General features: G+C 32.6%; 5 protein-coding genes across 6 annotated transcripts; 1 reads left to right on the top strand and 4 right to left on the bottom strand.

Moving 5' to 3' along the window:
- Positions 1-6,641: 6,641 nt before the first annotated feature.
- On the bottom strand, positions 6,642-10,364 carry LOC126667564 (endo-1,3;1,4-beta-D-glucanase-like). The gene is made up of 7 exons (XM_056104602.1): positions 10,037-10,364; positions 9,927-9,948; positions 9,463-9,580; positions 9,193-9,283; positions 8,910-8,999; positions 8,477-8,577; positions 6,642-7,425 (listed from the first exon to the last, which is right to left on the bottom strand). The coding sequence occupies exons 1-7, from the start codon at positions 10,182-10,184 to the stop codon at positions 7,285-7,287; spliced, it is 711 nt and encodes a 236-aa protein (XP_055960577.1). The 5' UTR covers positions 10,185-10,364; the 3' UTR covers positions 6,642-7,284.
- Positions 10,365-10,586: 222 nt separating this feature from the next.
- On the bottom strand, positions 10,587-14,112 carry LOC126667562 (endo-1,3;1,4-beta-D-glucanase-like). Its single transcript, XM_050360550.2, has 7 exons — positions 13,914-14,112; positions 12,952-12,973; positions 12,505-12,631; positions 12,108-12,198; positions 11,828-11,917; positions 11,472-11,572; positions 10,587-11,009 (listed from the first exon to the last, which is right to left on the bottom strand). Exons 1-7 carry the CDS (start codon positions 14,059-14,061, stop codon positions 10,869-10,871), a joined length of 720 nt encoding a protein of 239 aa, XP_050216507.1. The 5' UTR covers positions 14,062-14,112; the 3' UTR covers positions 10,587-10,868.
- Positions 14,113-15,704: 1,592 nt separating this feature from the next.
- Positions 15,705-18,215, bottom strand: LOC126667563 (endo-1,3;1,4-beta-D-glucanase-like). 2 transcript variants are annotated; one of them, XM_056104813.1, is made up of 8 exons: positions 18,151-18,215; positions 17,473-17,652; positions 17,267-17,288; positions 17,035-17,161; positions 16,695-16,785; positions 16,478-16,567; positions 16,121-16,221; positions 15,705-16,037 (listed from the first exon to the last, which is right to left on the bottom strand). In XM_056104813.1, the coding sequence occupies exons 2-8, from the start codon at positions 17,618-17,620 to the stop codon at positions 15,897-15,899; spliced, it is 720 nt and encodes a 239-aa protein (XP_055960788.1). In that variant the 5' UTR covers positions 17,621-17,652; positions 18,151-18,215; the 3' UTR covers positions 15,705-15,896. The 2 variants fall into 2 exon arrangements, with proteins under 2 accessions (XP_055960788.1, XP_050216508.1); XM_050360551.2 differs by lacking the exon at positions 18,151-18,215 and adding an exon at positions 17,730-17,747.
- Positions 18,151-20,027, bottom strand: LOC126667561 (endo-1,3;1,4-beta-D-glucanase-like). Its single transcript, XM_050360549.2, has 7 exons — positions 19,824-20,027; positions 19,600-19,621; positions 19,290-19,416; positions 18,991-19,081; positions 18,766-18,855; positions 18,425-18,525; positions 18,151-18,340 (listed from the first exon to the last, which is right to left on the bottom strand). The coding sequence occupies exons 1-7, from the start codon at positions 19,972-19,974 to the stop codon at positions 18,200-18,202; spliced, it is 723 nt and encodes a 240-aa protein (XP_050216506.1). The 5' UTR covers positions 19,975-20,027; the 3' UTR covers positions 18,151-18,199.
- A 555-nt stretch (positions 20,028-20,582) lies between these two features.
- LOC126667559 (ribonucleoside-diphosphate reductase small chain A) lies at positions 20,583-24,654 on the top strand. The gene is made up of 9 exons (XM_050360546.2): positions 20,583-20,833; positions 21,691-21,851; positions 22,071-22,119; positions 22,210-22,336; positions 22,560-22,625; positions 22,764-22,880; positions 22,981-23,143; positions 23,239-23,309; positions 24,300-24,654. Exons 1-9 carry the CDS (start codon positions 20,689-20,691, stop codon positions 24,412-24,414), a joined length of 1,014 nt encoding a protein of 337 aa, XP_050216503.1. The 5' UTR covers positions 20,583-20,688; the 3' UTR covers positions 24,415-24,654.
- The last annotated feature ends 696 nt before the right edge of the window (positions 24,655-25,350 follow it).

The following is a 25,350-nucleotide window of genomic DNA, read 5'->3' on the forward strand; positions in this document are numbered from 1 at the left end:
ATTTTTTTTGTTATTCCAAAATATTCAAAATAGTTGATTTTATTATATTTTTTAATTTTTAATTTCAATTGTAGTTATTTATTTAAATTACATTCAAATATGCGCTTTTTATTTCTTTATATTGTTCAATTTGTCTTTTTATCATCAGAATTACAAATATAAAAGATACGTTTGATTTTTTTTACTCTAATTTAAACAAATAGTTACAATTGAAATAGAAAATTAAAATAAAATAAAACTGACAATCTTAAATGTTTGGATCACAAATGAAAAAAAAAGAGTCAAAAAATAGATACTTTCAGATATTGAAATTCTATATAGTGTAATCTAATATAACAGATTGCAAGTATGCTACAGACAACGGAATTGAGAAGTTTTCTCTACAGAGGGATTACATCAATGGCGACAATTTTCAAATGGTGGTGCCTGCCGAGCAGGACCGCCGAAATCAATGAGTATCTTTTGCTCGAACGTTCAGGATCTGGGCTTTCTTGGAACGTTCAAAAATCTAGATTAACTATTAGATCTAGTTTTAGCCTGTAAATTGGGTGACCCTTGATGGTTAGTTTAGCCCTAGTCGATGACTGTATTTTTACAGGTCTCATCATCTTTTCTAGAATAGTTGACTCAGTATGTTGAGAAACCGTTCATGTAATTTTCGTTATTATTAATGGAAATTTTAGCCTTTGATAAAAAAAAAAAAAAAAAAGTAATCTAATATGATGAATTATGAATGAAAAACTACTTTAATTATTTAATCATTATACTATAAAATAAATTCTACCTATGAGGAGGAAGTAATACATATTGTTGATTGTGCATTTATAGTTAGATGAAGAGAAGACTGATAGAATTAATGAGGAAAAGTATGACATAATTTAATGATTGAAGAAGTCAATATCAAGAAGCTTTTTATGCAATGTCATTAGTGCATTATAAAATTGAGTTAAGAGCATAAATAAATATGATTAAGTTTATAATAAGAAGGAGATTTGATCCCTACTATGTTCATTTGTGGTGCCATTGTTAAACTAAATTATTGTCTTTTTAATATTTTTGTTTTCGTCCTCATATGATTTTCCAAGCTATACCATATGCCACGTGCTCTCATGTTATTCCAACAACTCATTAATGTTTTATTTCAGCAGATTATAATTTGATTTAATATAAAAATAAATAACTACTATTCTTTTCTTATTTTCGTCAGTGAAAATGCCTCTTCAATCCCAGGAAGAGTTTTTTCTTTCTTCTGTCAGTAATGACGGTGAAGATAAGTTCACAGACATTGTAATTTGTTTAATTTTGATTTGTTATAAATTATAAGAACATTATAATTTATGTTCAACATTATCAAATTTAAATTTTGTGTTAAAATATATAAAACAGGTTAAAGTCCATGATATATATAATTGTGTTCTAGTTTCAATTATTTGGTACAAACATTTACCAAATATCCAAAACCGTACCGATTAAAATTTTCAGTTGGCACGTAGAAAAATAGTAGTCAACGAATATTTTTTGATTCTTGACTTTTTTGATACGGTTTTTGATCCGGGTTTTGGGGATCTCCAAGACCCGTCCATAATATGTTTTAATTTTAAAATCTGTAATATACTTTTTTAAAATTAAAAATTAAAAATCTTTTATTGTAAAATACTCGAAGTAGTTTTTTTGTTAGAAATGAAAGAGCAATAAAAGAAAATACATGGAACAGACATTAACAGATCAGAATGGTATAAAAGTCTATGAATTTCATGTGCATGATTTTGGAATCTTCTTACTAATACTTGCGGTCCATTAATCTTTCCATAATATGAGGATTGCCGTATTTTCTATCCACTTTCCTTTTAATTAAAACTAACCTTCTATATAACCCTCTTTTTTAACCCACCTTATTTAACCCACCTTACGTGTCATTAAAGGAGTGGATGAATTAAAAGTTGGAATTTAAGATATACATTTTTAGAGGTGGATTTGACAAATTAAATGTTGACATTTAAGGAGAGACAATAAAGGTGCTACAATATAGTGGGTTAAATAGCATTTTCCTTTTTAATATTTTTGAAATAATGATATCTTTTGATATAAATAAATTTTAAAAATTATTCAAGAATATTCAATTTTAGCTATAGAATTATTTTATATATATAGCTATCTTTACTTAAATTCTAGAAATAAGGGGTCATTCTACAGTACCACTTGCTCTTCTATACCATTTGTAATTGACACCTTTGGATGATTGTATTTTAATCCTGACCATTAATTTTCTTACCTGTTACCTGATTTGCAAGTTATATTAAGGATAATTTTATTTACAGTCCTAACTTTTACTTTTTCTTCCATTACAATCCTTATACTTTAATTAATAAGTAAAAATTCCTTATATTTTGTTTCTATGAATTACAAAAACTCTGATTCATAGATTTCAGTTTAAACTTTCCACCCACATAACGAAATGATTAGCAACAAACACAAGCTGCAAATTAAGAAAATTTGTAAAATCCTTACAATATTAGACTTCCATGTTACTGGGTTTGTGGAATTATTTTCTTTTTATTTCTTCTAAAACTATACACCATAATTTCACTTCTCTTAAAACTGAATATATGATCTCTGGAATTCTAGCACATATTAAAATATGGCTGTAATAAGCAATAAATATAGCTTACTCAATATTTGTGAACTTGGAATTACTATCAATTCTGAAATCAAGATTCACGGGTAAATCACAAGCTATACTGTAAAGTTCAATTACAAATAAAATTGGATTTCATTTAAGATATCTAGCCCCAAAAATTTAATCCAAGTAATTGATGGTAAGATTTGTAACAGAAGAGGCGAGTCCCTTGAACATGTGGACCGACTTCCGATTTTATTTAACATTTCATGTTATCATACCCCTAACTTGAAGCTAGGATGATGGTAGGAGAATAACCTCTAACTTTTGAATCTATTAAATGTAGATTTGATTTCGATTCTTCAAAATCCTTAACCAATTTTGGCTCAACCGCAACAAAAGTTGGTCTTGACTCTCCATCCTCAGTTGTCTTAAATCCTTCATATCCTTCGTAGTAAATTAAGTTAATTACATTCTCCTCCAATTGCTAAAGAGAGGTTGAGCAATGCAGAAGTTATACTTGTTAGTTTGGATAGCTCTAATAATTTTTAAAAAAATTAGTTGCTACTTAATTTTAGGCATGAGAAAAATGGTGAATTTTGTTGCTCTACTGCCACATCGTAGTTGTTTTCTTTGCTGGGTGGTGGTGATGGTTGTGGTGGTGGACGGTGATGCCGTGGTAAAATTGCTGTAAAAAAGTATTTTATACGCATGTTATAAAAGGTTAAAATTACCTCCTTGTTCGGATGGTAACTGGCTACAGCAGGTCAAAAAGTATACGGGTATGTAAACTGCCGTGGTACTGTAGATCAAGCCAGAAACAAGATATGTTAGTTTATTTTAGTGTATGAGAAACTTTTTATATAAATGAAAAAAGTATCTTTAAGATGAAAAAAAGATAAATATAATACAAAAAATTTAATTAACATTTTTCACTAATATTTAAATGATTTTATTACATTTAAAATGAAATATTACACTAGTGTGAATTTAGCAAGAAAATCATAAAATTATCCACTTCATGGCCAAAATGGCATATCTGTAGTAATTCAGCAGAATAAGGGCAAGCAGTTAATATTTAATAATATTATTACTATAAGAAAAAGGAAAAAAATATGAAAAGACTAATAATTTATATGATGTGATTCCACGCGCTTTGTTAATGATACATACAAGCAAGTGATTGACCATTTTTTTTAACCTAAGTGGGACCGAATAACTGGCAAGCCGCGTTGGTGTTGAATCAGTGGCCGAGCGTGAAATCCACTTTCCTAAGAAACGCATGGCCCTGGGTGTCCCACTCTTATTAGTGGTGGCTGTGGGCTGGCTGGCGGTGGCCTGCGTGAAAAGATGTTGCGTCCGTGAAAAAGTGCTTCGAACTCATATCATACATTTTCTTGAAGTGCAAAAAGAGCCCTAGTAAAATGTAAGATGAGTCGAGTCTATTTGAAATACTGCAAAATTCGAACTCGACTTTAAAATTTAAAATTCAATTGACCGCAGGAATTTGAGTTCGAATTCGGTAAAATAATTAAAATTTGAACTTGACTTGACTCGATTATTTTTATATTTATTTAAAAATTATTTTTTAGTATGAAAGATAAATATATTATTTTAGTTATACTAGTGTCGATTTACGTGTTTCACACGTGGCTCGTAGTGTGACTCATCAAATTATCAAATTAAATATGAAATAGTAGTTGATTTGAAATAGTTTATCCTATTAAATACTTTAGATAACTATTTAATTGTTTAAAATTGATACTCAGATTTTATAATAGTTTATTTTAGTTAGTACTCTAATTTTAATGATTATCTTAATAGTTTTTAATTAATAATTAAATTTTATAAAGTGAAAAAAAGATTAATGTAAATGTGTCTATCCCCTCCCCTCCCTCTTCCCTTCTCCGTGCTTTTATAATGTGACTCATCCGTTTATATAATAATATCTGATGAGTTGAAATAAATTTATGTATATTATGTAATTCTGTTTTTGAATATATTATAGATTGGATTAAAATTATTAATTCTATTATAAATTATATCATCAGTTAAAGCAATATTAGAAATATGAATATAAAAAAATTTGCTTTTATTCGTAATCTTTTATACAGTATATATAAATATATTAGATTAGAATTGTGGATCACAATAATAGGTGAAATAATAGTCATGAAATATGTTGTAAATAAGTGGAATAATTGTCTGACAAATATTGTACAGTTTGCCGGTAAAAAATGAAATTTTGCAAAACCTTTGTTTCCTATGATTAAGGACTTTAATTAAAGAAAGGTTATTTACTATATATTCCTATGATTTTTGTTTAAAAGAGATGTATAAGTAATATATAAGTCTAGTTTCCTTATTCTAATCGAATACTTCTTTAAACAATCAATTAATTAATAAATTACCATAAAACCGTAATTTAAACAATCAATTAGTGAAAACGTAAGAAGGATTATTAAGTAAATTTGCCTGTCCCCCCCCATCCGTGCTTTTATATATAGTATAGATGTAAATATAAAAGGTAAAACAAATAAATTAACTAAAACTCGATTAGACTCTTGAATTTTTCATCAAGTTAAGTATTTTAAAGATCAAACTCGATTCGATAATTAATTCGATTAGCTAGAACTCGAACTCAATTCGATATAAATCAAGTTTGTTTCGAGTTAATTTTGAATAACTCGCTAGTTGACTAGACTCAGTTTACGTTCCAATATGAATGAGGTTGTGTACTTGGTTCAAGCCGAACCATACCTGAAAATTAAATTTTAAACTAAATCTAATAGAAACTTTATGAAATTATAATTATCAAGCGAAACTAATTGATTTTCCATTTTCTTTCATAATTTTGATTTTGTTTACACTAAAATTAACTAAATCATTTTTATGTCTAACATTCTAACCAAAATATTAAAAATTGTTTATATTATCAATTGGAACCGAGTCAATTTGTTTTAGTTTGATACGATAATTCCATTTGATATGATTTTTAGACACCCCTACATATGAATGTCACAAATTAAAGATTTAATTTCAATTTGGAGCGAAAACTTTATTTAAAAAAATTAATTTTTATATATATGCAGTTTGATTTAATAAAAAGATCAGCTTTAAATTTAATATCCAGATTGATCAAAATATTTTTAAAAATTGTATAATAAATAAACCGAAGCAACTAGTTCAGTTTGATTCAGTTTATTGATCGAAATCGCTGCACACTGCTACAGATATAAGAGCATCTCCACTCATGTGCTAAACAAACTCACAATGCTATAATTTAGTATTTAAAATAGAAAATACATCTCCATTGGTATGCTATTTCATGTGCTAAATTTAGCATATGCTAAAATTTATGCCAAATTTGTTAGGAAGTTTAGCATATGCCAAAATTTAATATATATCCATATTATTTACAGATTTGCCATTAACAATTATAATCACGTGTGAAATTTATTTACTTGTGTATTTTTCTAAAATTTAGGAATTACTTTTCCTATTTTTTTCTCCATTATTCTTTTAGAAGTTTCGTGTTGTACGTTCTTCTTCTACCTCTCGTTCTATTTTTTCTTTTGAAGCATCATAATTCAGCTCCCTTATTAAGAATTTGGGGAATAAATTACTCATTGTTGATAAAAAAAAAAGAATTCACCGTGATTGCTTTTTTTTTGGCTAAATTTTGGCCAAGTTGATTTTTCAAGATTTACAAAAAAAGAAAAGAGAAGTACAATTTTTTTTATTGATTAATTAAGAGTTAAATCATCTATGTAGGTTTTAGATTCATAAAAAAAAATCTATATAGATTTTAGGGATGATATATTTAAATCTTTGGTTGAACATTTATGATTATTGAATTTAAAATAAAATTAACTATAAAAAAATATAGATTTAGCATTTCATTTAGCATTTTGCAATGGAGCAAAATATAATAATTTATACTATATTTAGAATTGTTCTACTTTTTGTGCTAAAAATAGCATAAAATATAGAACATGGAGTGGAGATGCTCTAACATAATGTCTTCAAGCAAACTGAGAATATACTAAAAGATGCTAAATTAACCAAGCCATCCACAATAATCAACCTTTGTTTTCTGCTCAAGGGCACAAAACGAAAACTATCCACATACTTTTATTTTAGGGTTAATTGCAAAATAATGCACGAACTTTACCTTAATTTGCAATTACAACACGAACTTTGAAACTTGGCAAATTAATACACCAACTTTCATTTTTTTGGCATATTAGTACACCGACCAATCATACAACAACACGTGGCTGTATATGACAATGTCCACGTTAGTGTTTTTCCAGTTCGGTGTATCAATTCGCCAAAAAATGAAAATCGGTGTACCAATTTGCCAAGTTTTAAAGTTCGTGTTGTAATTGCAAATTAGGGTAAAGTTTGTGTATTAATTTACAATTAACCCTTTATTTTATGCAGCCATTCCTAAATCTGCACGGTTTACAATTATAACAGTAACAATCATCAAAATAATCACTGTCCACTACCATACCAACTATTCTGAGCCATAACAAACCATAGATTCCTCCTCCAATGCAGAGGACTCGGTATAGTAATGCAATTGCAGTCTGCTAGACACCATACGTAGAGTATACATTCCAAATTTACGCAATCTATTGTAGTCAAACAAGTTCTTCACTTTACTTGACATGCTTGGTGAACCATGCGATCATGTCTGCGTAGGCCTCGTTTGCGGATTTCACTGCATTTTCATCTTCAACATTGTACCTCATTGTCCACCCATGAACCACATTGGGAAATATCTTGACAAGGTGGTCGATCTACAAACAAGCCAAAAAAGTCATTTGGTAATGCCAAATCGAAACACGGATGTCTGATAAGTGTTAGTCCTAACTAATCATAAAAAATCTATTAGACTACACAAAAGACCAGAAAATCTTCAATCCTGCTGTGTATTCATATCCAATACACAGAAACAGTCGAACGCATGATATTCAAATTTCAACGAGCATCTCAACCCGTTTATAACTATATTACAACTCATCTGTCAGACTTATGCTTATTCATTTCAAAATTCGAACTCAAAATGAATTCTATAATGTTTCCCAGTTCGTAATAACCTAAGTTGCACGGAAACGGAAAGGGAAACGGAAACTGAAACGGAAACGGAAACGGCGAAACGAATTTTTTCAAAATATAGGAAACGGAAACGTGGGGGAAACGTGTAAATAGTAAATATATAGGGGTATATTTATAAATATTAAAAGTTATAAAATTATGTAATATATATTATATGTGTTATATATAAAACATATTATAACAATTTATTTGTTATATATTCAAATAATTTATTTTATTAATTGTTATAATAGTTTATTTATATGAAAATAATTTTTTATAAATTCCATAAACATAAAATATATAATTTAAATATATAACAAATATAACACATTAATAAATTCCATAACTATGAAATATATTTATCTATAAGTAACCTTTTATAAGGTTTTTTTTAACAATTTAAGATTTTTTTTATATAGGAAACGGGTTTCTTTTTAGGAAACGAGTTTCCAACTTTTAGTATTTACGGAAACGGGCCCGAAATGTTTCCGAAGAGTTTCTGAGAGTTTCCGAAACGGAAACGTTTCCGAAACGGGGAAACTCACCCTACATAAGGTTTCCGTGCATCATAGGTAATAACTAATAAGGGAACTGCTAATAGAGGAACACAACGGTATGTTGCGACATGGCATTGAATTGTTTTTGGCCTGCTCAGAATAACATCTAGAAAATGCTGGCCACTAACTAAATTTGACAGCACACAGAGAATTAAAATTTAAGATAAAAGGCGTCAAGTCTTCCTATTCCTACCTCAGGTTTAGTGTTTAGGACCTCTTCAAACTGTTTCACAAGGGCTGGTGGGGTATGTTGGTCAATCTCAGCTCCCAGTATTGCAACTGGAACTTCAACAGCTGCAAGAAACTAAAAACTCAGAAAGTATTTGATTATGAACTAAAATTTGTTCTTATAAGAGTCATCTTCCATTTCAGTCCCCTTTATTCTAATTCAGAGAACTCCCCAAAAGCAAGAGACAATTGACAGAGAGTTTACATTCAAGGATTAAGAGAAACTTAGGGAATGAGTGTCGATTAGCATATCGCAGAAAGATAAGGGCTAAAGCTAATATAAATGTTATCAAGATAAAATGGCATTTCTTTTGCAGAGAGATCGGTCAAATAAATAAATAAAACAACTAACCAAAGACCTAGAAAGCAGCATTGAAATAGTTAGGTAAATATTTTACCATTAATATCATCTACAGTGACGAGTGAAGGATGCAACATGACAGCACCTTTGATGAACGCAGGTTTTGCTAGTTGAACCACCACCTTAGCTGAAACAGGAGGAAGTAACAACAATACATTAGAAGGGTCGACATATATGTTGAAAAATGAATAAAACCAAGCAACTATTGCATCTAGTTGAAGAGGAATTTCACGGTTAAAATTGTCTAGTTATGAGACGAGTGTTTTATACTAATAATTAACCCTTAAAAATCACATAAACGAGTAAAATATGCAACTTACCGCCCCAACAGAAGCCTGCAGCACCAATTGCAGATACACCTTTACCCTTCAGGGCTTCCACCACTGATTTCGCATCTTCAAAACTCTTATCCTGGAAGAAAATTGTGAAAAACTTGAGTTAACTTAATTTGTACAATTATAGCAAAATAATAGTATCATAAAAATTCACTGATGGAATGGACAAGATAGGAGCAACTTCACTATGGATATTTATTATAGCTTGAGAAACAGAAAAGGCCATATTTTGAATGTAGCAGCAATCAAATTTACCGTTCCATGATCGTTTAGCCAAGCTTGTATGGGTTTCTCAGGGGCATAAGGATCTCCATATAAGAAGTCAGGAACTACAACATAGAATCCATCAGCTGCAACCTTATCTGCAAGCTTCCTACGGAACACAAAACAGCAGGCATCGGTTTCCAAATTATACACAAATAACACGCAATAAGTCATTCTTAAAGACGAAACAAAATACGGTATTGAATCAAAAATCCCACAATATTTATTCTTTGTCCTGAATTCACTTTAAATGTTCTTCCAATTGATTAAAAATGATCCATTTTTCCAAATTGTCACATATCTTTCGCTGTTTCAATGTTAACTCTGAGTCGTAACAGGACTTTTAAGTGGCAATAAGGAAAAAACATATTTTTCCAGGACAAGTAAACATTAAAATTTATAAAGACACAACATTTACTACAAAGAAGAGAAGCAAGAGAGAGTGACTCTCATACCTCAAGTTTGGAGCTTCATATCCTGCAGGATCACGCCAGACATAAGTGAATAACAATCAAAAATTCAAAATTTAAAACTGATTATTATACTCTAAGGAACCAATTTTTACCAAAAACATCAGAGACAAGAATTACGGCACGGTTTGAGTGAGAAGAGCCAGTGACATAGGAATCGAGTCCAGCCAGTTTCTGAACGTGGCCAGAACCGGCAGCTGGGTTAAGTGTTGGTGAGTTATCACAGCATTGAGGTCCTGACATTTCTTTTTTATGTCTGGAGAATCAGCTGAGCTCAAGAAGCATGACTGGTTATGATGAAATCAGAGACAAAAGTAGGATCTTGAGAGGGTAGGTATATTAAATGAGCAACCTTTATTGCATCATCACTTACGTCATTATTATGCTTCTGTTTTCATTTACTCATATTATTATTATGTTGTGTAATTTATTATTAATAAAACATACATTGGCGAGTAAATATTCAAAGTACAAAATAAAAAAAATTATTAATATTCTATTTGTACGAAATATTTAAGATACGTAATAAAACTTATACTGACGAGTAAAAATTATAATAAACCAAACCAAACCAAGCAGTTCAGTTCGATTCATTTATTCGATCAAATTCACTACACATCCTACAGATAATGTATGCAAGCAAACTGAGAACATAATAAAAGATTACTTATTTAACCAAGCCATCCACAATAATCAACCTTTGTTTTGTGCTCAAGGGCACAAACTACCCACATACTTTTATCTTATGTAAATCTGTATGGTTTACACCATACCACCTATTCATAGCCATAACAACCATAAATTCCTACTTCAAGGTAGAGGACTCGGTATAGTAATGCAGTCGTAGTATGGTGTCTCGTAGACACCATACGTAGAGTATATATTCTAGATTTGCATAAGCTTTTGTCATCAAACAAGTTCTTCACTTTACTTGACATGCTTGGTGAACCACTCAATCATGTCCGCGTGGGCCTCGTTTGCGCATTTCACTGCATTTTCATCTTCAACATTGTACCTCACTGTCCACCCATGGACCACCTTGGGAAATATCTTGACATGGTGTTCGATCTATAAACAAGCGGAAAAAGTCATTTGGTAATGCCAAATTGAAACACGGATGTTTGACAAGTGTTAGTCCTAAATAATCATAACAAATCTATAAGACTAAAAAAGACCAGAAAATCTTCAATTCTGTGTATTCATATCTAATACCCAGAAACAGTCCAATGCATGATATTCAAATTCCAATGAGCATCTCAATTGATTATGGCTTTATTACAACTCATTTATTAAAATTATGCTAGCTTATTCATTTCAAATTAAATGAATTTTATTATATTCCCCAGTTCGTAATAACAGAACCTCGACTAGAGGAACACAACAATATGTCGCAACATGGCATTGAATTGGTTTTGGCCTGCTCAGAATAATTTCCCCTAAACATCTAGAAAATGATGGCCACTAACTATATTCACTGACAACTGCATACAAAGATTTAAAATTTAGATAATATGCGTTAAGTCTGCCTACCTCAGGTTTAGTGTTTAGGACCTCTTCAAACTGTTTCACGAGGGTTGGTGGGGAAAGTTGGTCAACCTCAGCTCCCAATATTGCAAATGGAACTTCAACCGCTGCAAGAAATTAAAATCTTAGAAAGTATTTAATTACAAATTAAGATTAGAAAACTCGCCAAAAGCGAGAAATAATTTGGAGCGAGTTCACATGCAAGGATTTAGAGCAACTTAAAAGGGCTTAAGGCTAAAGCTAATATAGCATCAAGATAAAATGGCATTTTTTTTACAAGAGATCTGTTGAAAAAATAAATAAATAAACAACAGACCAAAGACCTAGAAAGCAGAATTGTAATAGTTAGGTAAATATGTTACCTTTAATATCATCTACAGTGACAAATGAAGGATGCAAGATGACAGCAGCTTGGATGAACCCAGATTTTGCTAGTTGAACCACCACCTTAGCTGAGAAAGTGAGAAGTAATAATAATACGTTAGCAGGGTCGATAGATATGTTGAAAATGAATAAAACCAAAGAACGATTGTATCTATTTGAAAAAGGAAGATCTCGGTTAAAATTGTCTATTTATAGGGTGAGTGATTATAACAATTAGCACTTAAAAACCACATATATCAGTAAAAATATGCAACTTACCGCCCCAACAGAAGCCTGCAGCTCCAATTGCAGATACACCTTTACCCTTTAGCGCTTCCACCACTGATTTCGCCTCTTCAAAACCCTTATCCTGGAAGAAAATTGTGAAAAAACACTCAAGTTAACTTTGTACAACTAAAATAAACTAAAGTAAAAGATCATAAAAAGTTTAGCTTAGTATTTTTAGAGTGCCTCAAAAGAAGGTCAAGATACACAAAGCATTCAAAATGCAAAGATATTCATTGATAAATGGACAAGATAACAGCAACTTCTCTGCGGAAATTCATATAGCTTGAACAACAGAATCAAAGGAAAACTTATGGTTCCTGGTTGAAAGAAAGTAGTGAATAAGTGCACAGAATTGGCCATATAAAGATGCAGCAACAATCAAAATTACCGTTCCATGATCCTTTATCCAAACTTGTATGGGTCTCTCTTTATTATCAGGGGCATAAGGATCTCCATGTATGAAGTCAGGAACTACAACATAGAATCCTTCAGCAGCAACCTTATCTGCAAGCTTCCTACGCAATACAAAATAGTAGGCATTGGCTTCCAGGTACTGATATACAGAGAGGATATTCACATCCTTAAGAATACAAAATCGCAGAATATTTATTTCTTTGTCCTGATTTCACTTTTTATGTTCTTCCAATTGATTTAAAATAATTCATCTATGCAAATCATCATATCTTTGTTGTTTTAGTGTTAACTTTGACTTGTAGGAGTGACTCAGAACATATTTTCCAGGACAAGGACAAGTAAACCTAAAAATCTATAAGGATCCAACATTTCTATCAACTTTTACAGCAAAAAAGGAAGCTAGAGAGAGTGACACTCATACCTCAAGTTTGGAGCTTCATATCCTGCAGTAACAATCAAAATTCAAAATTCAAAACCGATAATTATCCTCCAACACACTAGAATGACACACAATACCACAAATATAGTCTTTAAAACAAACTAAAACATAATTTTATATGTAGTTATTAGTTAACCCAGTAAAGAACCAATCTTTTTTCTTTGGACGAGGACTCACTCCCCCGAGCCGAAGCTCAGATCACAGTTAAGTGGGACCGCCTGCAACCCCACATAACTGGCAATTTCGGGATATAATGGCGGAAGTCCAGATTCAACCGCTCAAAGGACGTAGCGGAGGTTTGAACCCGCGATTATCACTAAAAACACTAAGGGGCCGTTTGGTTGGCCAAAAAAAGGGGAATGAGAATGGAAATGATTTCCATTATTTGTGTTTGTTTTGTCAAATTACACTAGGGAATGGGAATGTGATTACCCCTTCAATGAGAATCACCCATTCCCACCTTACCCCATGAGAATAAACTTTTAGGAATGAGAATCAAAATTTGACAAAATATTTAAATGATAAATAATAAATATATAATTATTAAAAAAAATATTTTTAAATTTTAAAAAATATACTTAAAATAAAAAAAATATTTTTTAATATTTTAAAAAAATATTTTTTAGTTTTTTTTTTAAATATTTTTTTTATAATTTTTTAAAAAATATTTTATTTTAAAAAAATAACTTTTTTATATAAAAAATATTTAAAAAATAAAAAAATTATTTTTAATAAATAATAAATAACTTTTTTATTAAACTTTACCCATTTTCATTCTCATTCCTACACTTTGAACCAAACAAAAAATAAAAACAATCATTCCCATTCCTATTTCTTCTCATTCCAATTCCCATTCCGATTCCGATTCCTAATGTTGAACCAAACTGCCCCTAAAAAAATGAACCATGTATCAAATAATTGGAAGCAAAGTGAAATATTATTACCATAAACATCAGAGACGAGAAGAATGGCGCGGTTGGAGTAAGAAGGGCCAGTGACGTAGGAATCGAGTCCACCCAGTTTCTCAACGTGACCGGAGCCGCTAGCTGGGTTAAGTGTTGGTGGGTTATCACAGCATTGAGGTCCTGACATTTTCTATTTCTGAATTTTTGCTGAGCTCAAGAACTAAAGTAGATTGCTTCACAGAGTAAAAATAAGGAAGGATAATATTTATGTGAGCAATGATTTGTAGTGCCTTTTCTGCGTCATCTCTTACGTCATTATTAAGCTTATTAAAATAATCCTATAAACATGAAATAAGCAGAAGATAATAATTTGGGTATATGTTTATTTAGAAATATCATTTATTTATTTTAAAAAATTAATTTTAAGTAGTATTTATTTAGTATACGTTTTAAAATTTAAAATAAAATTCATCTTAGCGTTAAAAAAAGTATAATTTAAATTTAACAATCTTTTAATTTATTTTGTCTACCGAAAAAAGGCCTATAATATTAAAATAATTTTATACTATCATTTAAGCTACAACTCATTTGTAATAAAATTTAATAATTGAATTAGCATTCCCATTTATTAATTTGAAAATTAAGCATCTCTATGGATAACAAAATATATATTTATTGACTCACATTACATACGAAGATTTAAAATTATTTGTCATATATAAAATAGGGTTAATGTCAAAATAAATCACGAACTTTATACGTTTTCTCATTTTAATCACACAGTTTAAATTTTTTCATTTTCATACACGAACTACCACTTTTTCTCAAATTCATGCATGGTAGGGGTGTAAATGAACCGAGCCGTTCGCGAGCAGCTCGGTGTTCGGCTCGATAAGAGATCGGTTCATGTTCGTTCGTATTCTAAACGAACCGAGCTCGAACTTGATTTTATGTTCGTTAATATAAACGAGCCGAACATGAACATAGTGGTGTTCGGCTCGTTTATGTTCACGAACAGCTCGAATAACAGTTCATGAACAAGCTCGTGAACGAGCTCGATTAAGAGTTCGTAAACAAGTTCATGAACGAGCTCGTATCTAGTTCATGAACAAGCTCGTTTAGAAACTCGATTAGGTGTTCGCAAACTAATTCATATTTATATTAATTTGTATAATTATTTTCTAATTTATTCAGCTCATATTCGTTAACGAGTTCGATTAGATTGTTTTTAATTTATTCAGCTCATATTCGTGTTTGTTCGTTTAAAAGTTCGTGTTCGTTCGTTTATCCGCTAAACGAGCGGGCTCACGAACGAGCCCGTTTAGTACTTATCGAGTTCGTTCGCGAGCTTGTTCGTGAACGAGCTCGTTTAGTACTTATCGAGCTCGTTCGTGAGCTCGTTCACGAACTTGTTCGTTTAGCGGCTAAACGAACGAACACGAGCTGAACACGAACCGAACATGAACACTATAAAATTTAAACGAACCGAACATGAACACTCTATTCAAAGTTCGACTGAACATGAACCGAACATGAACACCTTGTTCGCTAAACGAGCCGAACATGAACACTCCAAAACTCGGCTCGGTTCATTTACACCCCTATGCACGGTGTTGAGATGACACTCATTCATTGGTGTAAAGTGACTTCCACCTCAGAAAATTACACCAAATGGAGCCATGACACTTCAGCACCGTGCATGAATTTGAGAAAAAGTGGTAGTTCGTGCATGAAAATGAGAAAATTTAAACTACGTGATTAAAATAAGAAAACGTGTAAAGTTGGTGAATTTTTATGACATTAACCCTATAAAATATTAATATGAATGAGTTAGATATTAATTTCACCACTTATTTATTTTCTAATAATATCACATTTATCAATAGAAGTATTTAATACAACATATGGTTTTCATTTAGTAACGATGCTCAAACATTTATTTCGGTTTCTACAATCTGATAAGTTCTGTTGCACCTAATCTCATTCCCGAGTGTCTCAACTTCAATTCTCAATCTGCAAATGTCACTTGACAAACTTGGTAAACCAATTCAACAAGTCTGAATGAGCTTCTTCAGCTTTCTTGATAGCCGAATCCTCGTCATCATTATACCGCAGTGTCCATCCATGAACAGCTCCATCGAATATCTTTACGTAACTCTCAAACTGCAAAATCCATAGCTAGAACCATTTAGCCTAAACAAATAAGCCGAGACTGCCTAAACTTTTCGAAGAGTTAAATTAATTACCTCAGGTTTCGCTGCTAATATCTCTCCGAATTGTTTCATTTGTTCTGGTGGGGAAATCTGATCTGTCTCAGCACCCAATATAGCAGTTGGAACCCTCACAGCTGAAACAATCACCGGTCTTCTGTCAATCAATGATTATGTGACAAGGAAATACAAATATACTGAAATGGAAAATACAAAAATGGAAAACGAGGCGCTATTTTTTATAAGAAATTTGTTATAAATATAGAGTCTGGGAGTTTATGTTTGCGGAAATGGATACAAACTGCAAAACACTAGACTCGAGGACTTTCCGTGCAACATAGAATAGTGATGCAATCATACAAATAAAGAGGAAATCCTGAGACTTTAACTTACCATTAATCTCATCAGCTGTAATCCAGCCAGGATGCAATATAACTGCGGCCTGAATATCATCAGAGCTTGCTAGTTTTACAACCACCATGCCTAAAACATTTACAGAAAAAGCCAAGTACGAAGTAGTAGCACAACTTTTGATCACTGATCAGCATATAAAGGTTTTTGGCACAAGAACAATTCATAACAATAATAGCATGGAACTCGAAGAACTTACCACCCCAGCAAAATCCTGCAGCTCCAACTGCAGAAATGCCTCTGCTTTTAAGTGCAGCAATCACCTTTTTAGCATCTTCAGATCCTTTAACCTGCAAGTAAGATACATTCAAAGGTGAAAATGCTTACTTTCTCAAGCACACGTCACGCCAGTAGAAATAATTTCGGTTATTTAGCACTGAAATTTTGACCAATATTCTGTTAATTAATTCAAGTGAACCGGCCTTTTACTACACATACTTCAGAAACAATGTACACATAGTCAAACACCTCAATACCATAATTTTGGTGTTTGTGCTACTTAGGTGGCTGTATAATGATGCAGCGACAATCTAACTTACCGGTTCATGATCCTTTAGCCAAACTTGTATGGGTCTCTCTTTATCATCAGGGGCATAAGGATCTCCGCGTATGAAGTCAGGAACTACAACACAGAATCCATCAGCTGCAACCTTATCTGCAAGCTTCCTTGCAATACAAAATAACAGGCACGGGCTTCCAAAATTACGGTACTGATAAATACAGAAAGGATATTCACATCCTTAACAAATAAAAAGAGAGTGACACCCATACCTCAAGTTTGGAGCTTCATATCCTGCAGGATCCCGACATACATAAGCGAATAAAAATCAAAATTCAAAACTCAAAATCAATAACTATCAAACATTCATCAGGCTACCATTGCAAAAAAACTAAAAACAACTTATAAAAGAAATTACGAAAGCTCCCAAACAGTTACAGGAAACAAAAAACATCAGGGCAAAATGAAATATTATTACCAAATACATCAGAGACGAGAAGAATGGCGCTGTTTGAGTCAGAAGGGCCAGTGACATAGGAATCGAGTCCACCCAGTTCCTCAACGTGGCCAGAACCGCTAGCTCGGTTAAGTGTTGGCGGGTTATCACAGCATTGAGGTCCTGACATTTTCTACTTCAAATAGTTTGGCGTGTTTTTGTCTGCAAAATCAGGAGATTTGGTTCTGATGAAATCACAGAAATAGGATCTTGAAGAACTCTTTTGCATCATCTCTTACGTCATTCTTTAGTATAGAACAAAAGTTTCCTACAACTTTGATTGTTTGGCAGCCACGCATCTCACATTATTTCCACAAGTCTGGTTAATCAGCCAATTAATACTGGTCAAAATACTCTAATACTTTTATAGACTAATATGAGATTACAGGAATAAGAAATTTCAATCAGTATATTATGTCTAAATGAACAGAATTTATTAGATTAGATTCGACTCAAAGTACCTATGATTTTGAACAAATTTTAACATTTTAAATTGTTTGTCATATAAAAGAAATTAATATTAATGATTTGGATTACCACTCACTAATAATATCACATTTATCAATAGAAGTATCTAATATATGGTCTTCATTTAGTAAAAATGTTCAAATATTTATTTTTTTCGGTTTCTACAATAAGTAATAAGCAGTTTCATTGCACCTAATCCCATTCCCTGGTGTTCTCAACTTCAGTTCTCAATCTGCAAACATCACTTGACAAACTTGGTAAACCACTTCAACATGTCTGAATGAGCTTCCTCGGCTTTCTTGACAGCCGAATCATCCTCATCATCATACCTCAGTGTCCATCCATGAACGGCTCCATCGAATATCTTTACGTAACTCTCAAACTGCAAAATCCACAGCTAGAACCATTTAGCCAATACAAATTAAGCTGAGACTGCCTAAACTTTTCGAAGAGTTAAATTAATTACCTCAGATTTCGCTGCTAATATCTCTCCGAATTGTTTCATTTGTTCTGGTGGGGAAATTTGATCTGTCTCAGCACCCAATATAGCAGTTGGAACCTTCACAGCTGAAACAATCATCATTTCGTCAATCAGTTATTATGTAACACGAAAGCAGAAATACTGAAACAGAAAATGGCGACATTTTACACAAGAATATATTATAAATATAGCGTTTTGATGTTTCATGTTCCCTGTTTATGGAAATGGAAACAAAACCAGAAATGCGCCACTGGAAAAAATTTCGTGCAACATATAACAGTGATGCAACCATACAAATGAAGTAGAAATCCTAAGACGGAACTAACCATTAATCTCATCAGCTGTAATCCAGCCAGGATGCAATATAACTGCAGCCTGAATATCATCAGAGCCTGCTAGTTTTACAACCACCATGCCTGAAACAATTACACGCAAAGCCAATTGCGAAGTAGTTTAGTTCAATGAGCAATCACTGATCAGCATATAAAAGTTTTCTGTGCAAGTGTAATTCATTAGCCTAACAATGATGGCGTGGAACTCGAAGAACTTACCACCCCAGCAAAATCCTGCAGCTCCTACTGCGGAAATGCCTCTGCTTTTAAGTGCAGCAATCACTTTTTTAGCATCATCACATCCTTTAACCTGCAAGTCAGATACATTCAAAGGTAAAACTGCTTACTTGCTCAAGCATCCTATACTACATAACTCCAGCAGAACAATTTCGGTTGTACTTTAAAAAAGCAAAATATCCTAGCACTGAAATTCTGACGCAATATTCTATTAATTAATTCAAGTGAACCTGCCTTATACTTACTTCAGAAATAATGCACAATGTAGTCAAGCAACTCACCGTGTCATGCTTTTTCATCCAGGAATCACGATCAAATTGCGGATTATTCAGTTGATAAGGATCACCATAGAGAAAGTCAGGAACTACAACAAGGAATCCAGCTTCTGCAATTTTATCTGCTAGCTTCCTTAACAACAAAACAAATGCAAAACCAATAATTCCATAAAATTCCAATATATGGTCAACCCTGTAGTCTATCTGATAAATTGTCTGAATGAGCTAATTTGATATTTGTCATGTTATTAATTCTCGAATCTAAGTAGCAAATAAACCTAATCAAGCTAATCAACATCAATGAACACATACATACCTTAATTTAGGAGCTTCATATCCTGCAAAATGTTCAAACACCAAGAAATTAAAATTTACAAGAACCAATAAGACAAGCTGACCTTCTAAGACAAAAACATACTGCAAAATCCTATCAAACCCGCACTTCCATGCATCAGAAAAATCATTGATTGATAAAGAAAACAGTGAAGAACAGAAGCATAAAAACAAAGAATTGTGAGGAAAAAAGAAATGGGTGATTACCAAAGGCGTCACAAGCTAGAACGATAGCGAGCTTGGAAGTGGGGGAGCCAGTTATATAAGATTTGAGACCGCTCGTGATCTCTTCAACTCTGCCCAATCCAGAGTTTGGGTTCAGAACTGGCGGGTTCTCCAAACATTGGGAACTTGACATGTCTTCTCCGGCAATAATTAGGGCTATGTTTAAGGTGCATAAATGGCAACTAATCAGAATGATTTATAAATTATTACTGTAAAAATTTGGCTTAAAAAAATTATAACTGTAAAAAGACAAAAAAGAACAATTTTCTGATTCATGACAAATCGTCATCCATCAGATAGATTTTTAGGTAGACTTAGTCTATCACGTTATTCGTGAACTAAACCTTATTATGACACGTCATTAAAATAATGGCATTATCGTAATTTTGTTTATTACTTATTTACACTTTTAAATAGTGATATTACGATAGTGCTATTATTTTAATGACGTGTTATAATATGATAGGTTTAGTCCATGATAATATGGTAGACCGAGTCTACCTAAGAATTTCTCCATTACTTATGTCACTTTTTCTTATTACTGTGTATCTTCTTGTGTCCGAACCAAAAAATAAAAAGCATGAAACGACGTAGCATTATTCAAAAATAAGAAAAAAAATGCATGCAGCGAAAGAAACCAAAGACGGAACAAAAAGGTGACAATCAGTCAATTTTCACCACTTATTTTATTTGGTATTAATAAATAAATTAATCCCCAGAACTAGATTTATCGGTGTCCCTTTGCTGAAGGGTTTTTGCAGGGTTTGTGTTTCTCCTTCTCCACGAAAACTAATAAAAAATCTATGAAACAGGTAAGGAAAAGAAGCAAATTTTGAAGGATAAGGAAATGGATTCTTCAAGAAATGGAAGGGGCGTAAATGATGAAGAAGAGGCAATACTTAAGGAGGAGAACCAGAGATTTTGTATGTTTCCCATTAGATATAAGCCAATTTGGGAGATGTACAAGAAGGCTCAGGCCAGTTTTTGGACTGGTAATTCATCTAGCTCTCAGTTTTTCTATCTTGGTTTTGAAATTTGAAATTCGTGTAGTTGAACTATTATCTTCTGTTTATAATTTAGATGTTTGGGTTTCTTTCTATGGATGTTTTTGTTTGGAAAATTGTACTATCTTTTATTATGAAATTTGAAATTTGTCTATTTCAATTTCAAAATTTGTGACTCTTTCTTTCTCTAGATAAGCAGTGTGATGATATCTTGTTCTTTAACATCTTAAGGTACTCTGTTTCTATTCAATTCTGTCTGGACACTTATTTGTTTGGTTTTTTAAGCAACTGCCTTTGGGTGCATAACACAATATTTTAATGTCTTTTGCTTAATGATACACAATTGGTTGATGCTGACTTGAATATTTTAGGTGAGTGTGATATGCAGTATCTGAATTTTGATTGTAATTGGAGTTAGGTTTGCAAAGTCAAGGGTAATACGAGTTATGCTAGCATAGTCAATTGTAATTTTCTTTGAGAAGTTCTAATTATTGAGATCATTTCATTTTCAAAATGATTAACTAAGGAAACTACATGATTTGATGATGCATTGAGATCAGTTCATTTTCAAAATAGCTCCTTTATGGCATAGCTTGTATAGATAAGAGGTTACTTTTTCTCGATCTTCCAATTCACTCTTAGCGTACTTTTGTCACTTTTAATGGCTAATATCTAATATCTAATTTCATAGTTTCCCTTGATTGAAACATTGGTTTCTATTTCTAATTGCACATTTGGAACTTTACTGTGTTTATCAACTCTTACTCTAAGATGGTAAAATTTGTTCCTTTCTTCGGTGTTTGCTGAATTTTACTTTTTTCTTCTCTCTATATTTTTGCTCACAGCTGAGGAGGTTGACCTTTCTCAAGATGTGCAGCATTGGAACACCCTCTCTGTTTCAGAGAAACACTTCATCAGCCATGTATTAGCATTCTTTGCTGCATCGGATGGGATTGTTCTGGAGAACCTAGCAGCAAGATTTCTAAACGATATTCAAATTCCAGAGGTGATTTTGTTGGATAAGCGCCTATGCTTAATTAATTTATTTATTACTAAAAAATTGCTCATGCTCAATGCTTAAGTCATTCTTATATCAGATTTCATGTTTATTTAGATGCCTTTTCCTGTAATACAAGTTTATTCAAAGATCAGTCATTCACGGAACCAGCTTTAGGTTTTTTCTTTTCATCGTTGATCATCTAACAAGATTTTCTCTTAATTGCAGGCGCGTGCATTCTATGCATTTCAAATTGCAATGGAAAATATTCATTCTGGTAGAGCTTTGTAAGTCATGTTAGTAGGTTTTTATTGTCATCATGTACGGTAGGCTATCTGATTGAGGAAGTTTTTCTTCCCGTCATCAGAAATGTACAGCTTGCTTTTGGAGACATACATCAAGGATTCAAGGGAGAAACACAAGTTGTTCAATGCTATTGAAAAGATACCTTGTGTGGCTAGGAAAGCAAAGTGGGCATTGGATTGGATTAATAGGTGTGTTTGTGTAGCTTACTACTCAATCTAACTAAGTCTTATCTTAAACCGTTCAGAATTTCGGATACATCAATTCTTTTCTTTCCTTTCTATTAGTTTAGAGAACATTTTAGTTAGTTGCTAGCAACAATCTTGCCTGCCACCGGGTTCACATAAGGAGATAATTAGGCCTCAAGTTGTCAGTCTTGTTGCTATCAATAATCTTTATTCATCTCTTGTGCAGCGCCTCGTCGTTTGCAGAGAGACTTGTTGCTTTTTCTTGTGTTGAAGGAATTTTTTTTTCAGGAAGGTAATCTTCTTCTAACAATATAGTGGCTTTTTTATGTTTGGTAGAATATTTCCCTAGTTAATCTTCTTTTTTCTTAATGTTATTCATATTACAATTTGAATTTTATTTTTTTATTCATTTTGAACCTAATGCTCACAGCTTCTGTGCAATTTTCTGGCTAAAAAAGAGAGGCTTGATGCCTGGTTTGACATTTTCAAATGAGCTAATATCTAGAGATGAAGGGTTGCATTGTGACTTCGCTTGCCTTCTGTACAGGTGAGATATTTTTCTCCTTTTTTCGATTTTAATGTTTTTTTTTACATGTATATTGTCGCTCGGATCTCGGAATGTTTTTTACCTATGATTTGTCTTGCAGCTTCTTGCAAAAGCAACTTCAGTGGGAAAAGGTTCAGCAAATTGTCGATGAAGCTGTGGAAATTGAAATTGAGTTTGTGTGTGATGCCCTCCCATGTGGATTAATCGGCATGAATTCGACACTCATGAGCCAGTACATTAAGTTTGTCGCTGACCGTTTACTGGTTTGTGTTCCTTAATTGGTTGCTTTATTTTTCTTTAATCTACTGGAAGAAAATAGAATCAACAAGTTCTTTTTTTGCTTATGCTTTATGTTCAGGTTGCCTTAGGGTATCAGAGGAAGTACAATGTTGAAAATCCTTTTGATTGGATGGAATTTATATCTTTGCAGTAAGTATACACCTCTACTTTCTTGAAGTTCTTTTTATTACCTTAACCTGTAATGAGTGTCCATCTTTAGTATTTTAGACCTTAAGGTAGGCAAATTCCTTCTCTACATGTAGCATTTACCCCTAAATGAACCTGACCAAACTTCAGATATGGTTGGTTTCTGGCAAAGGTGAAGGCCTTGCTTCAGATTGTCACCTACAGCCTGCTTAAGTAATAATAGGCATTCATCGTTCCAGGCCCCAAGAAAAAGATTGGGTCTGTGCTTGTGAATTTCAGTTAGATAAGGAGGTACCTGTTCATGAGCCGGGCTTGGTCCAACCGGGTCTGACTCTTTTATATGAAAATTAAAGCTTTGTGTAGGGTTAATATTTATTACCCAAGCCCGCTCATAATTAGATTCATGCGGACTCAAGTTGTGCTTTTTCGGGCCTACATAGAATTTTAGTCAAAAATGAAAGTCCAAGATCACACATAAAAAAGCGGGCCTAATATGGGATCGGGTTTGAGCTGGACTTGATGAACAACTCTTTAAGAAACCTTTTTAGTACAAATCCTATTGGTGTACATAGTATACCCATGTAGGAATATGTGAGTAACAAAGTTCCATGAAAATGTGGTCCTTTGTTTTTGTTTTCTTCATCACATTAAATTGTAAAGCGAGAAAATTTCTGAAGCTTGACCTCATAGAAAATTGAGAAGTGGTTGATGATCTGGGCTATTACTAGCTAAATGCGCTTGCTAAGATTGGGGTTCTTGTTGCAAATTCGAGTCTTTAGAATTCTCCATCATATTAAATGTCACCGGGGACTTATGAGTTGGGAGGCATTTTGTAAATAGAAGCTAATTCTTTGACATATTGGGTTTAGACTTTTGGAGTATTAGGTCAGAATTCAGATCAGATTAGGATGTTTTCACTTGTAGGAGTAATAGGTGTAATTAGGACTTGATTTTCCAGCTTTCTAAGTTTTTTCTTTCGCCCTTCATATGCAGAGGGAAAGCAAATTTCTTCGAGAGAAGGGTCGGAGATTATCAGAAGGCATCTGTTATGCCAAGCCTTCAGGAGGACGGGAAGAATTACGTTTTCAAATTGGATGAAGACTTCTAGTCAATCTAAGATAACGTAACTCCAAGTATCGCATATATCTCAAAAGGTAGCATCAAATTTTGCTACTAAACTTTTGTGGTGCATTCGCCTATAACAACATTCGTAAGCAATCTCAAGCTCGCGTAATAATTCATTACTGTCGAGCCAACCTTTAAGCCAGCAGTATATACAAGCATTCTGGCTGCTGCTATGTTATATCTGTTACTTCTAGGTTTATAAGGCTTTATATATATATATATATATATATATATATATATATATATATATATATATATATTTATAAAACAAATTTTTGATACCACGAAGTTTATTTGAGTAGCTAGAAAGTAGAAATATGTCATCCACAGGGCTCATATAACCCAACTAGGAGCTTTACAATCAAACATTTTTTTAAGTTGAGGCTGGTACATGCTAATGATGAATCAAATTAGTGTTTTCTTGTCATAAGCTTAAAAGTCTTCATACTCATTATTTATCACTTTTGAAATCATCTTCTTTTGTCATGTTTTAAGCTCAATTTCCATGGTTCATCAATGCATATATGAGAATGTTTGTTTTGCTAATAACTTGCTTTGATGAAATATCACATGATAGCTTGGCCTAGAGGAAGGAGAGGAAAAAAGGTGAGTAGACCTAGGGAGTGAGCATCAGTTCGCTCGCAGGAATTCTGTGGTTTTTAAGTTTCTTTGAAGTCAACCCGAACTCAACCAATCGGTTTGGTTCGGTTAAAACCGAACCACTCTATTAAAATAGGCCATGTGATGCAAAAAAAAATCTACTTTTAGTTGGTGTGGGTGGTGAAATAAATGGTTCATTGGCATGCCTTAAGTTAAAGTATAACTTGTTTAATCCTTTATGTCAGTTGACATTTCCACAATAGGAAAGAGACAACAAAAGGAGGTGTAAAGAAAATTTATGGCTAAACCCAGCTAGAGA

This window comes from Mercurialis annua, linkage group LG2 (genome assembly GCF_937616625.2).
Source record: "Mercurialis annua linkage group LG2, ddMerAnnu1.2, whole genome shotgun sequence".
NCBI lineage: Eukaryota > Viridiplantae > Streptophyta > Magnoliopsida > Malpighiales > Euphorbiaceae > Mercurialis > Mercurialis annua.

What these genes read in the sequence shown, in the direction of transcription:
- LOC126667564 (XM_056104602.1), bottom strand. Translation starts at nt 10,184, where the DNA reads ATGTCAGGACCTCAATGCTGTGATAACTCACCAACACTTAACCCAGCT. An exon ending in TCTTGTCTCTGATGTTTTTG is followed by an intron (nt 9,949 to 10,036) that starts GTAAAAATTGGT and finishes GTGATCCTGCAG; the next exon opens with GATATGAAGCTCCAAACTTG. An exon ending in GGCTAAACGATCATGGAACG is followed by an intron (nt 9,284 to 9,462) that starts GTAAATTTGATT and finishes ATTTTCTTCCAG; the next exon opens with GATAAGAGTTTTGAAGATGC.
- LOC126667562 (XM_050360550.2), bottom strand. Translation starts at nt 14,061, where the DNA reads ATGTCAGGACCTCAATGCTGTGATAACCCACCAACACTTAACCCAGCT. An exon ending in TCTCGTCTCTGATGTTTATG is followed by an intron (nt 12,974 to 13,913) that starts GTAATAATATTT and finishes TTGTTACTGCAG; the next exon opens with GATATGAAGCTCCAAACTTG. An exon ending in CACTGTAGATGATATTAAAG is followed by an intron (nt 11,573 to 11,827) that starts GTAACATATTTA and finishes AATTTCTTGCAG; the next exon opens with CGGTTGAAGTTCCATTTGCA.
- LOC126667563 (XM_056104813.1), bottom strand. Translation starts at nt 17,620, where the DNA reads ATGTCAGGACCTCAATGCTGTGATAACCCGCCAACACTTAACCGAGCT. An exon ending in TCTCGTCTCTGATGTATTTG is followed by an intron (nt 17,289 to 17,472) that starts GTAATAATATTT and finishes GGGATCCTGCAG; the next exon opens with GATATGAAGCTCCAAACTTG. An exon ending in TATTAGCAGCGAAACCTGAG is followed by an intron (nt 16,038 to 16,120) that starts GTAATTAATTTA and finishes TGGATTTTGCAG; the next exon opens with TTTGAGAGTTACGTAAAGAT.
- LOC126667561 (XM_050360549.2), bottom strand. Translation starts at nt 19,974, where the DNA reads ATGTCAAGTTCCCAATGTTTGGAGAACCCGCCAGTTCTGAACCCAAAC. An exon ending in TCTAGCTTGTGACGCCTTTG is followed by an intron (nt 19,622 to 19,823) that starts GTAATCACCCAT and finishes AACATTTTGCAG; the next exon opens with GATATGAAGCTCCTAAATTA. An exon ending in TATTAGCAGCGAAATCTGAG is followed by an intron (nt 18,341 to 18,424) that starts GTAATTAATTTA and finishes TGGATTTTGCAG; the next exon opens with TTTGAGAGTTACGTAAAGAT.
- LOC126667559 (XM_050360546.2), top strand. Translation starts at nt 20,689, where the DNA reads ATGGATTCTTCAAGAAATGGAAGGGGCGTAAATGATGAAGAAGAGGCA. An exon ending in ACGATATTCAAATTCCAGAG is followed by an intron (nt 21,852 to 22,070) that starts GTGATTTTGTTG and finishes TCTTAATTGCAG; the next exon opens with GCGCGTGCATTCTATGCATT. An exon ending in TTCGCTTGCCTTCTGTACAG is followed by an intron (nt 22,881 to 22,980) that starts GTGAGATATTTT and finishes TTTGTCTTGCAG; the next exon opens with CTTCTTGCAAAAGCAACTTC.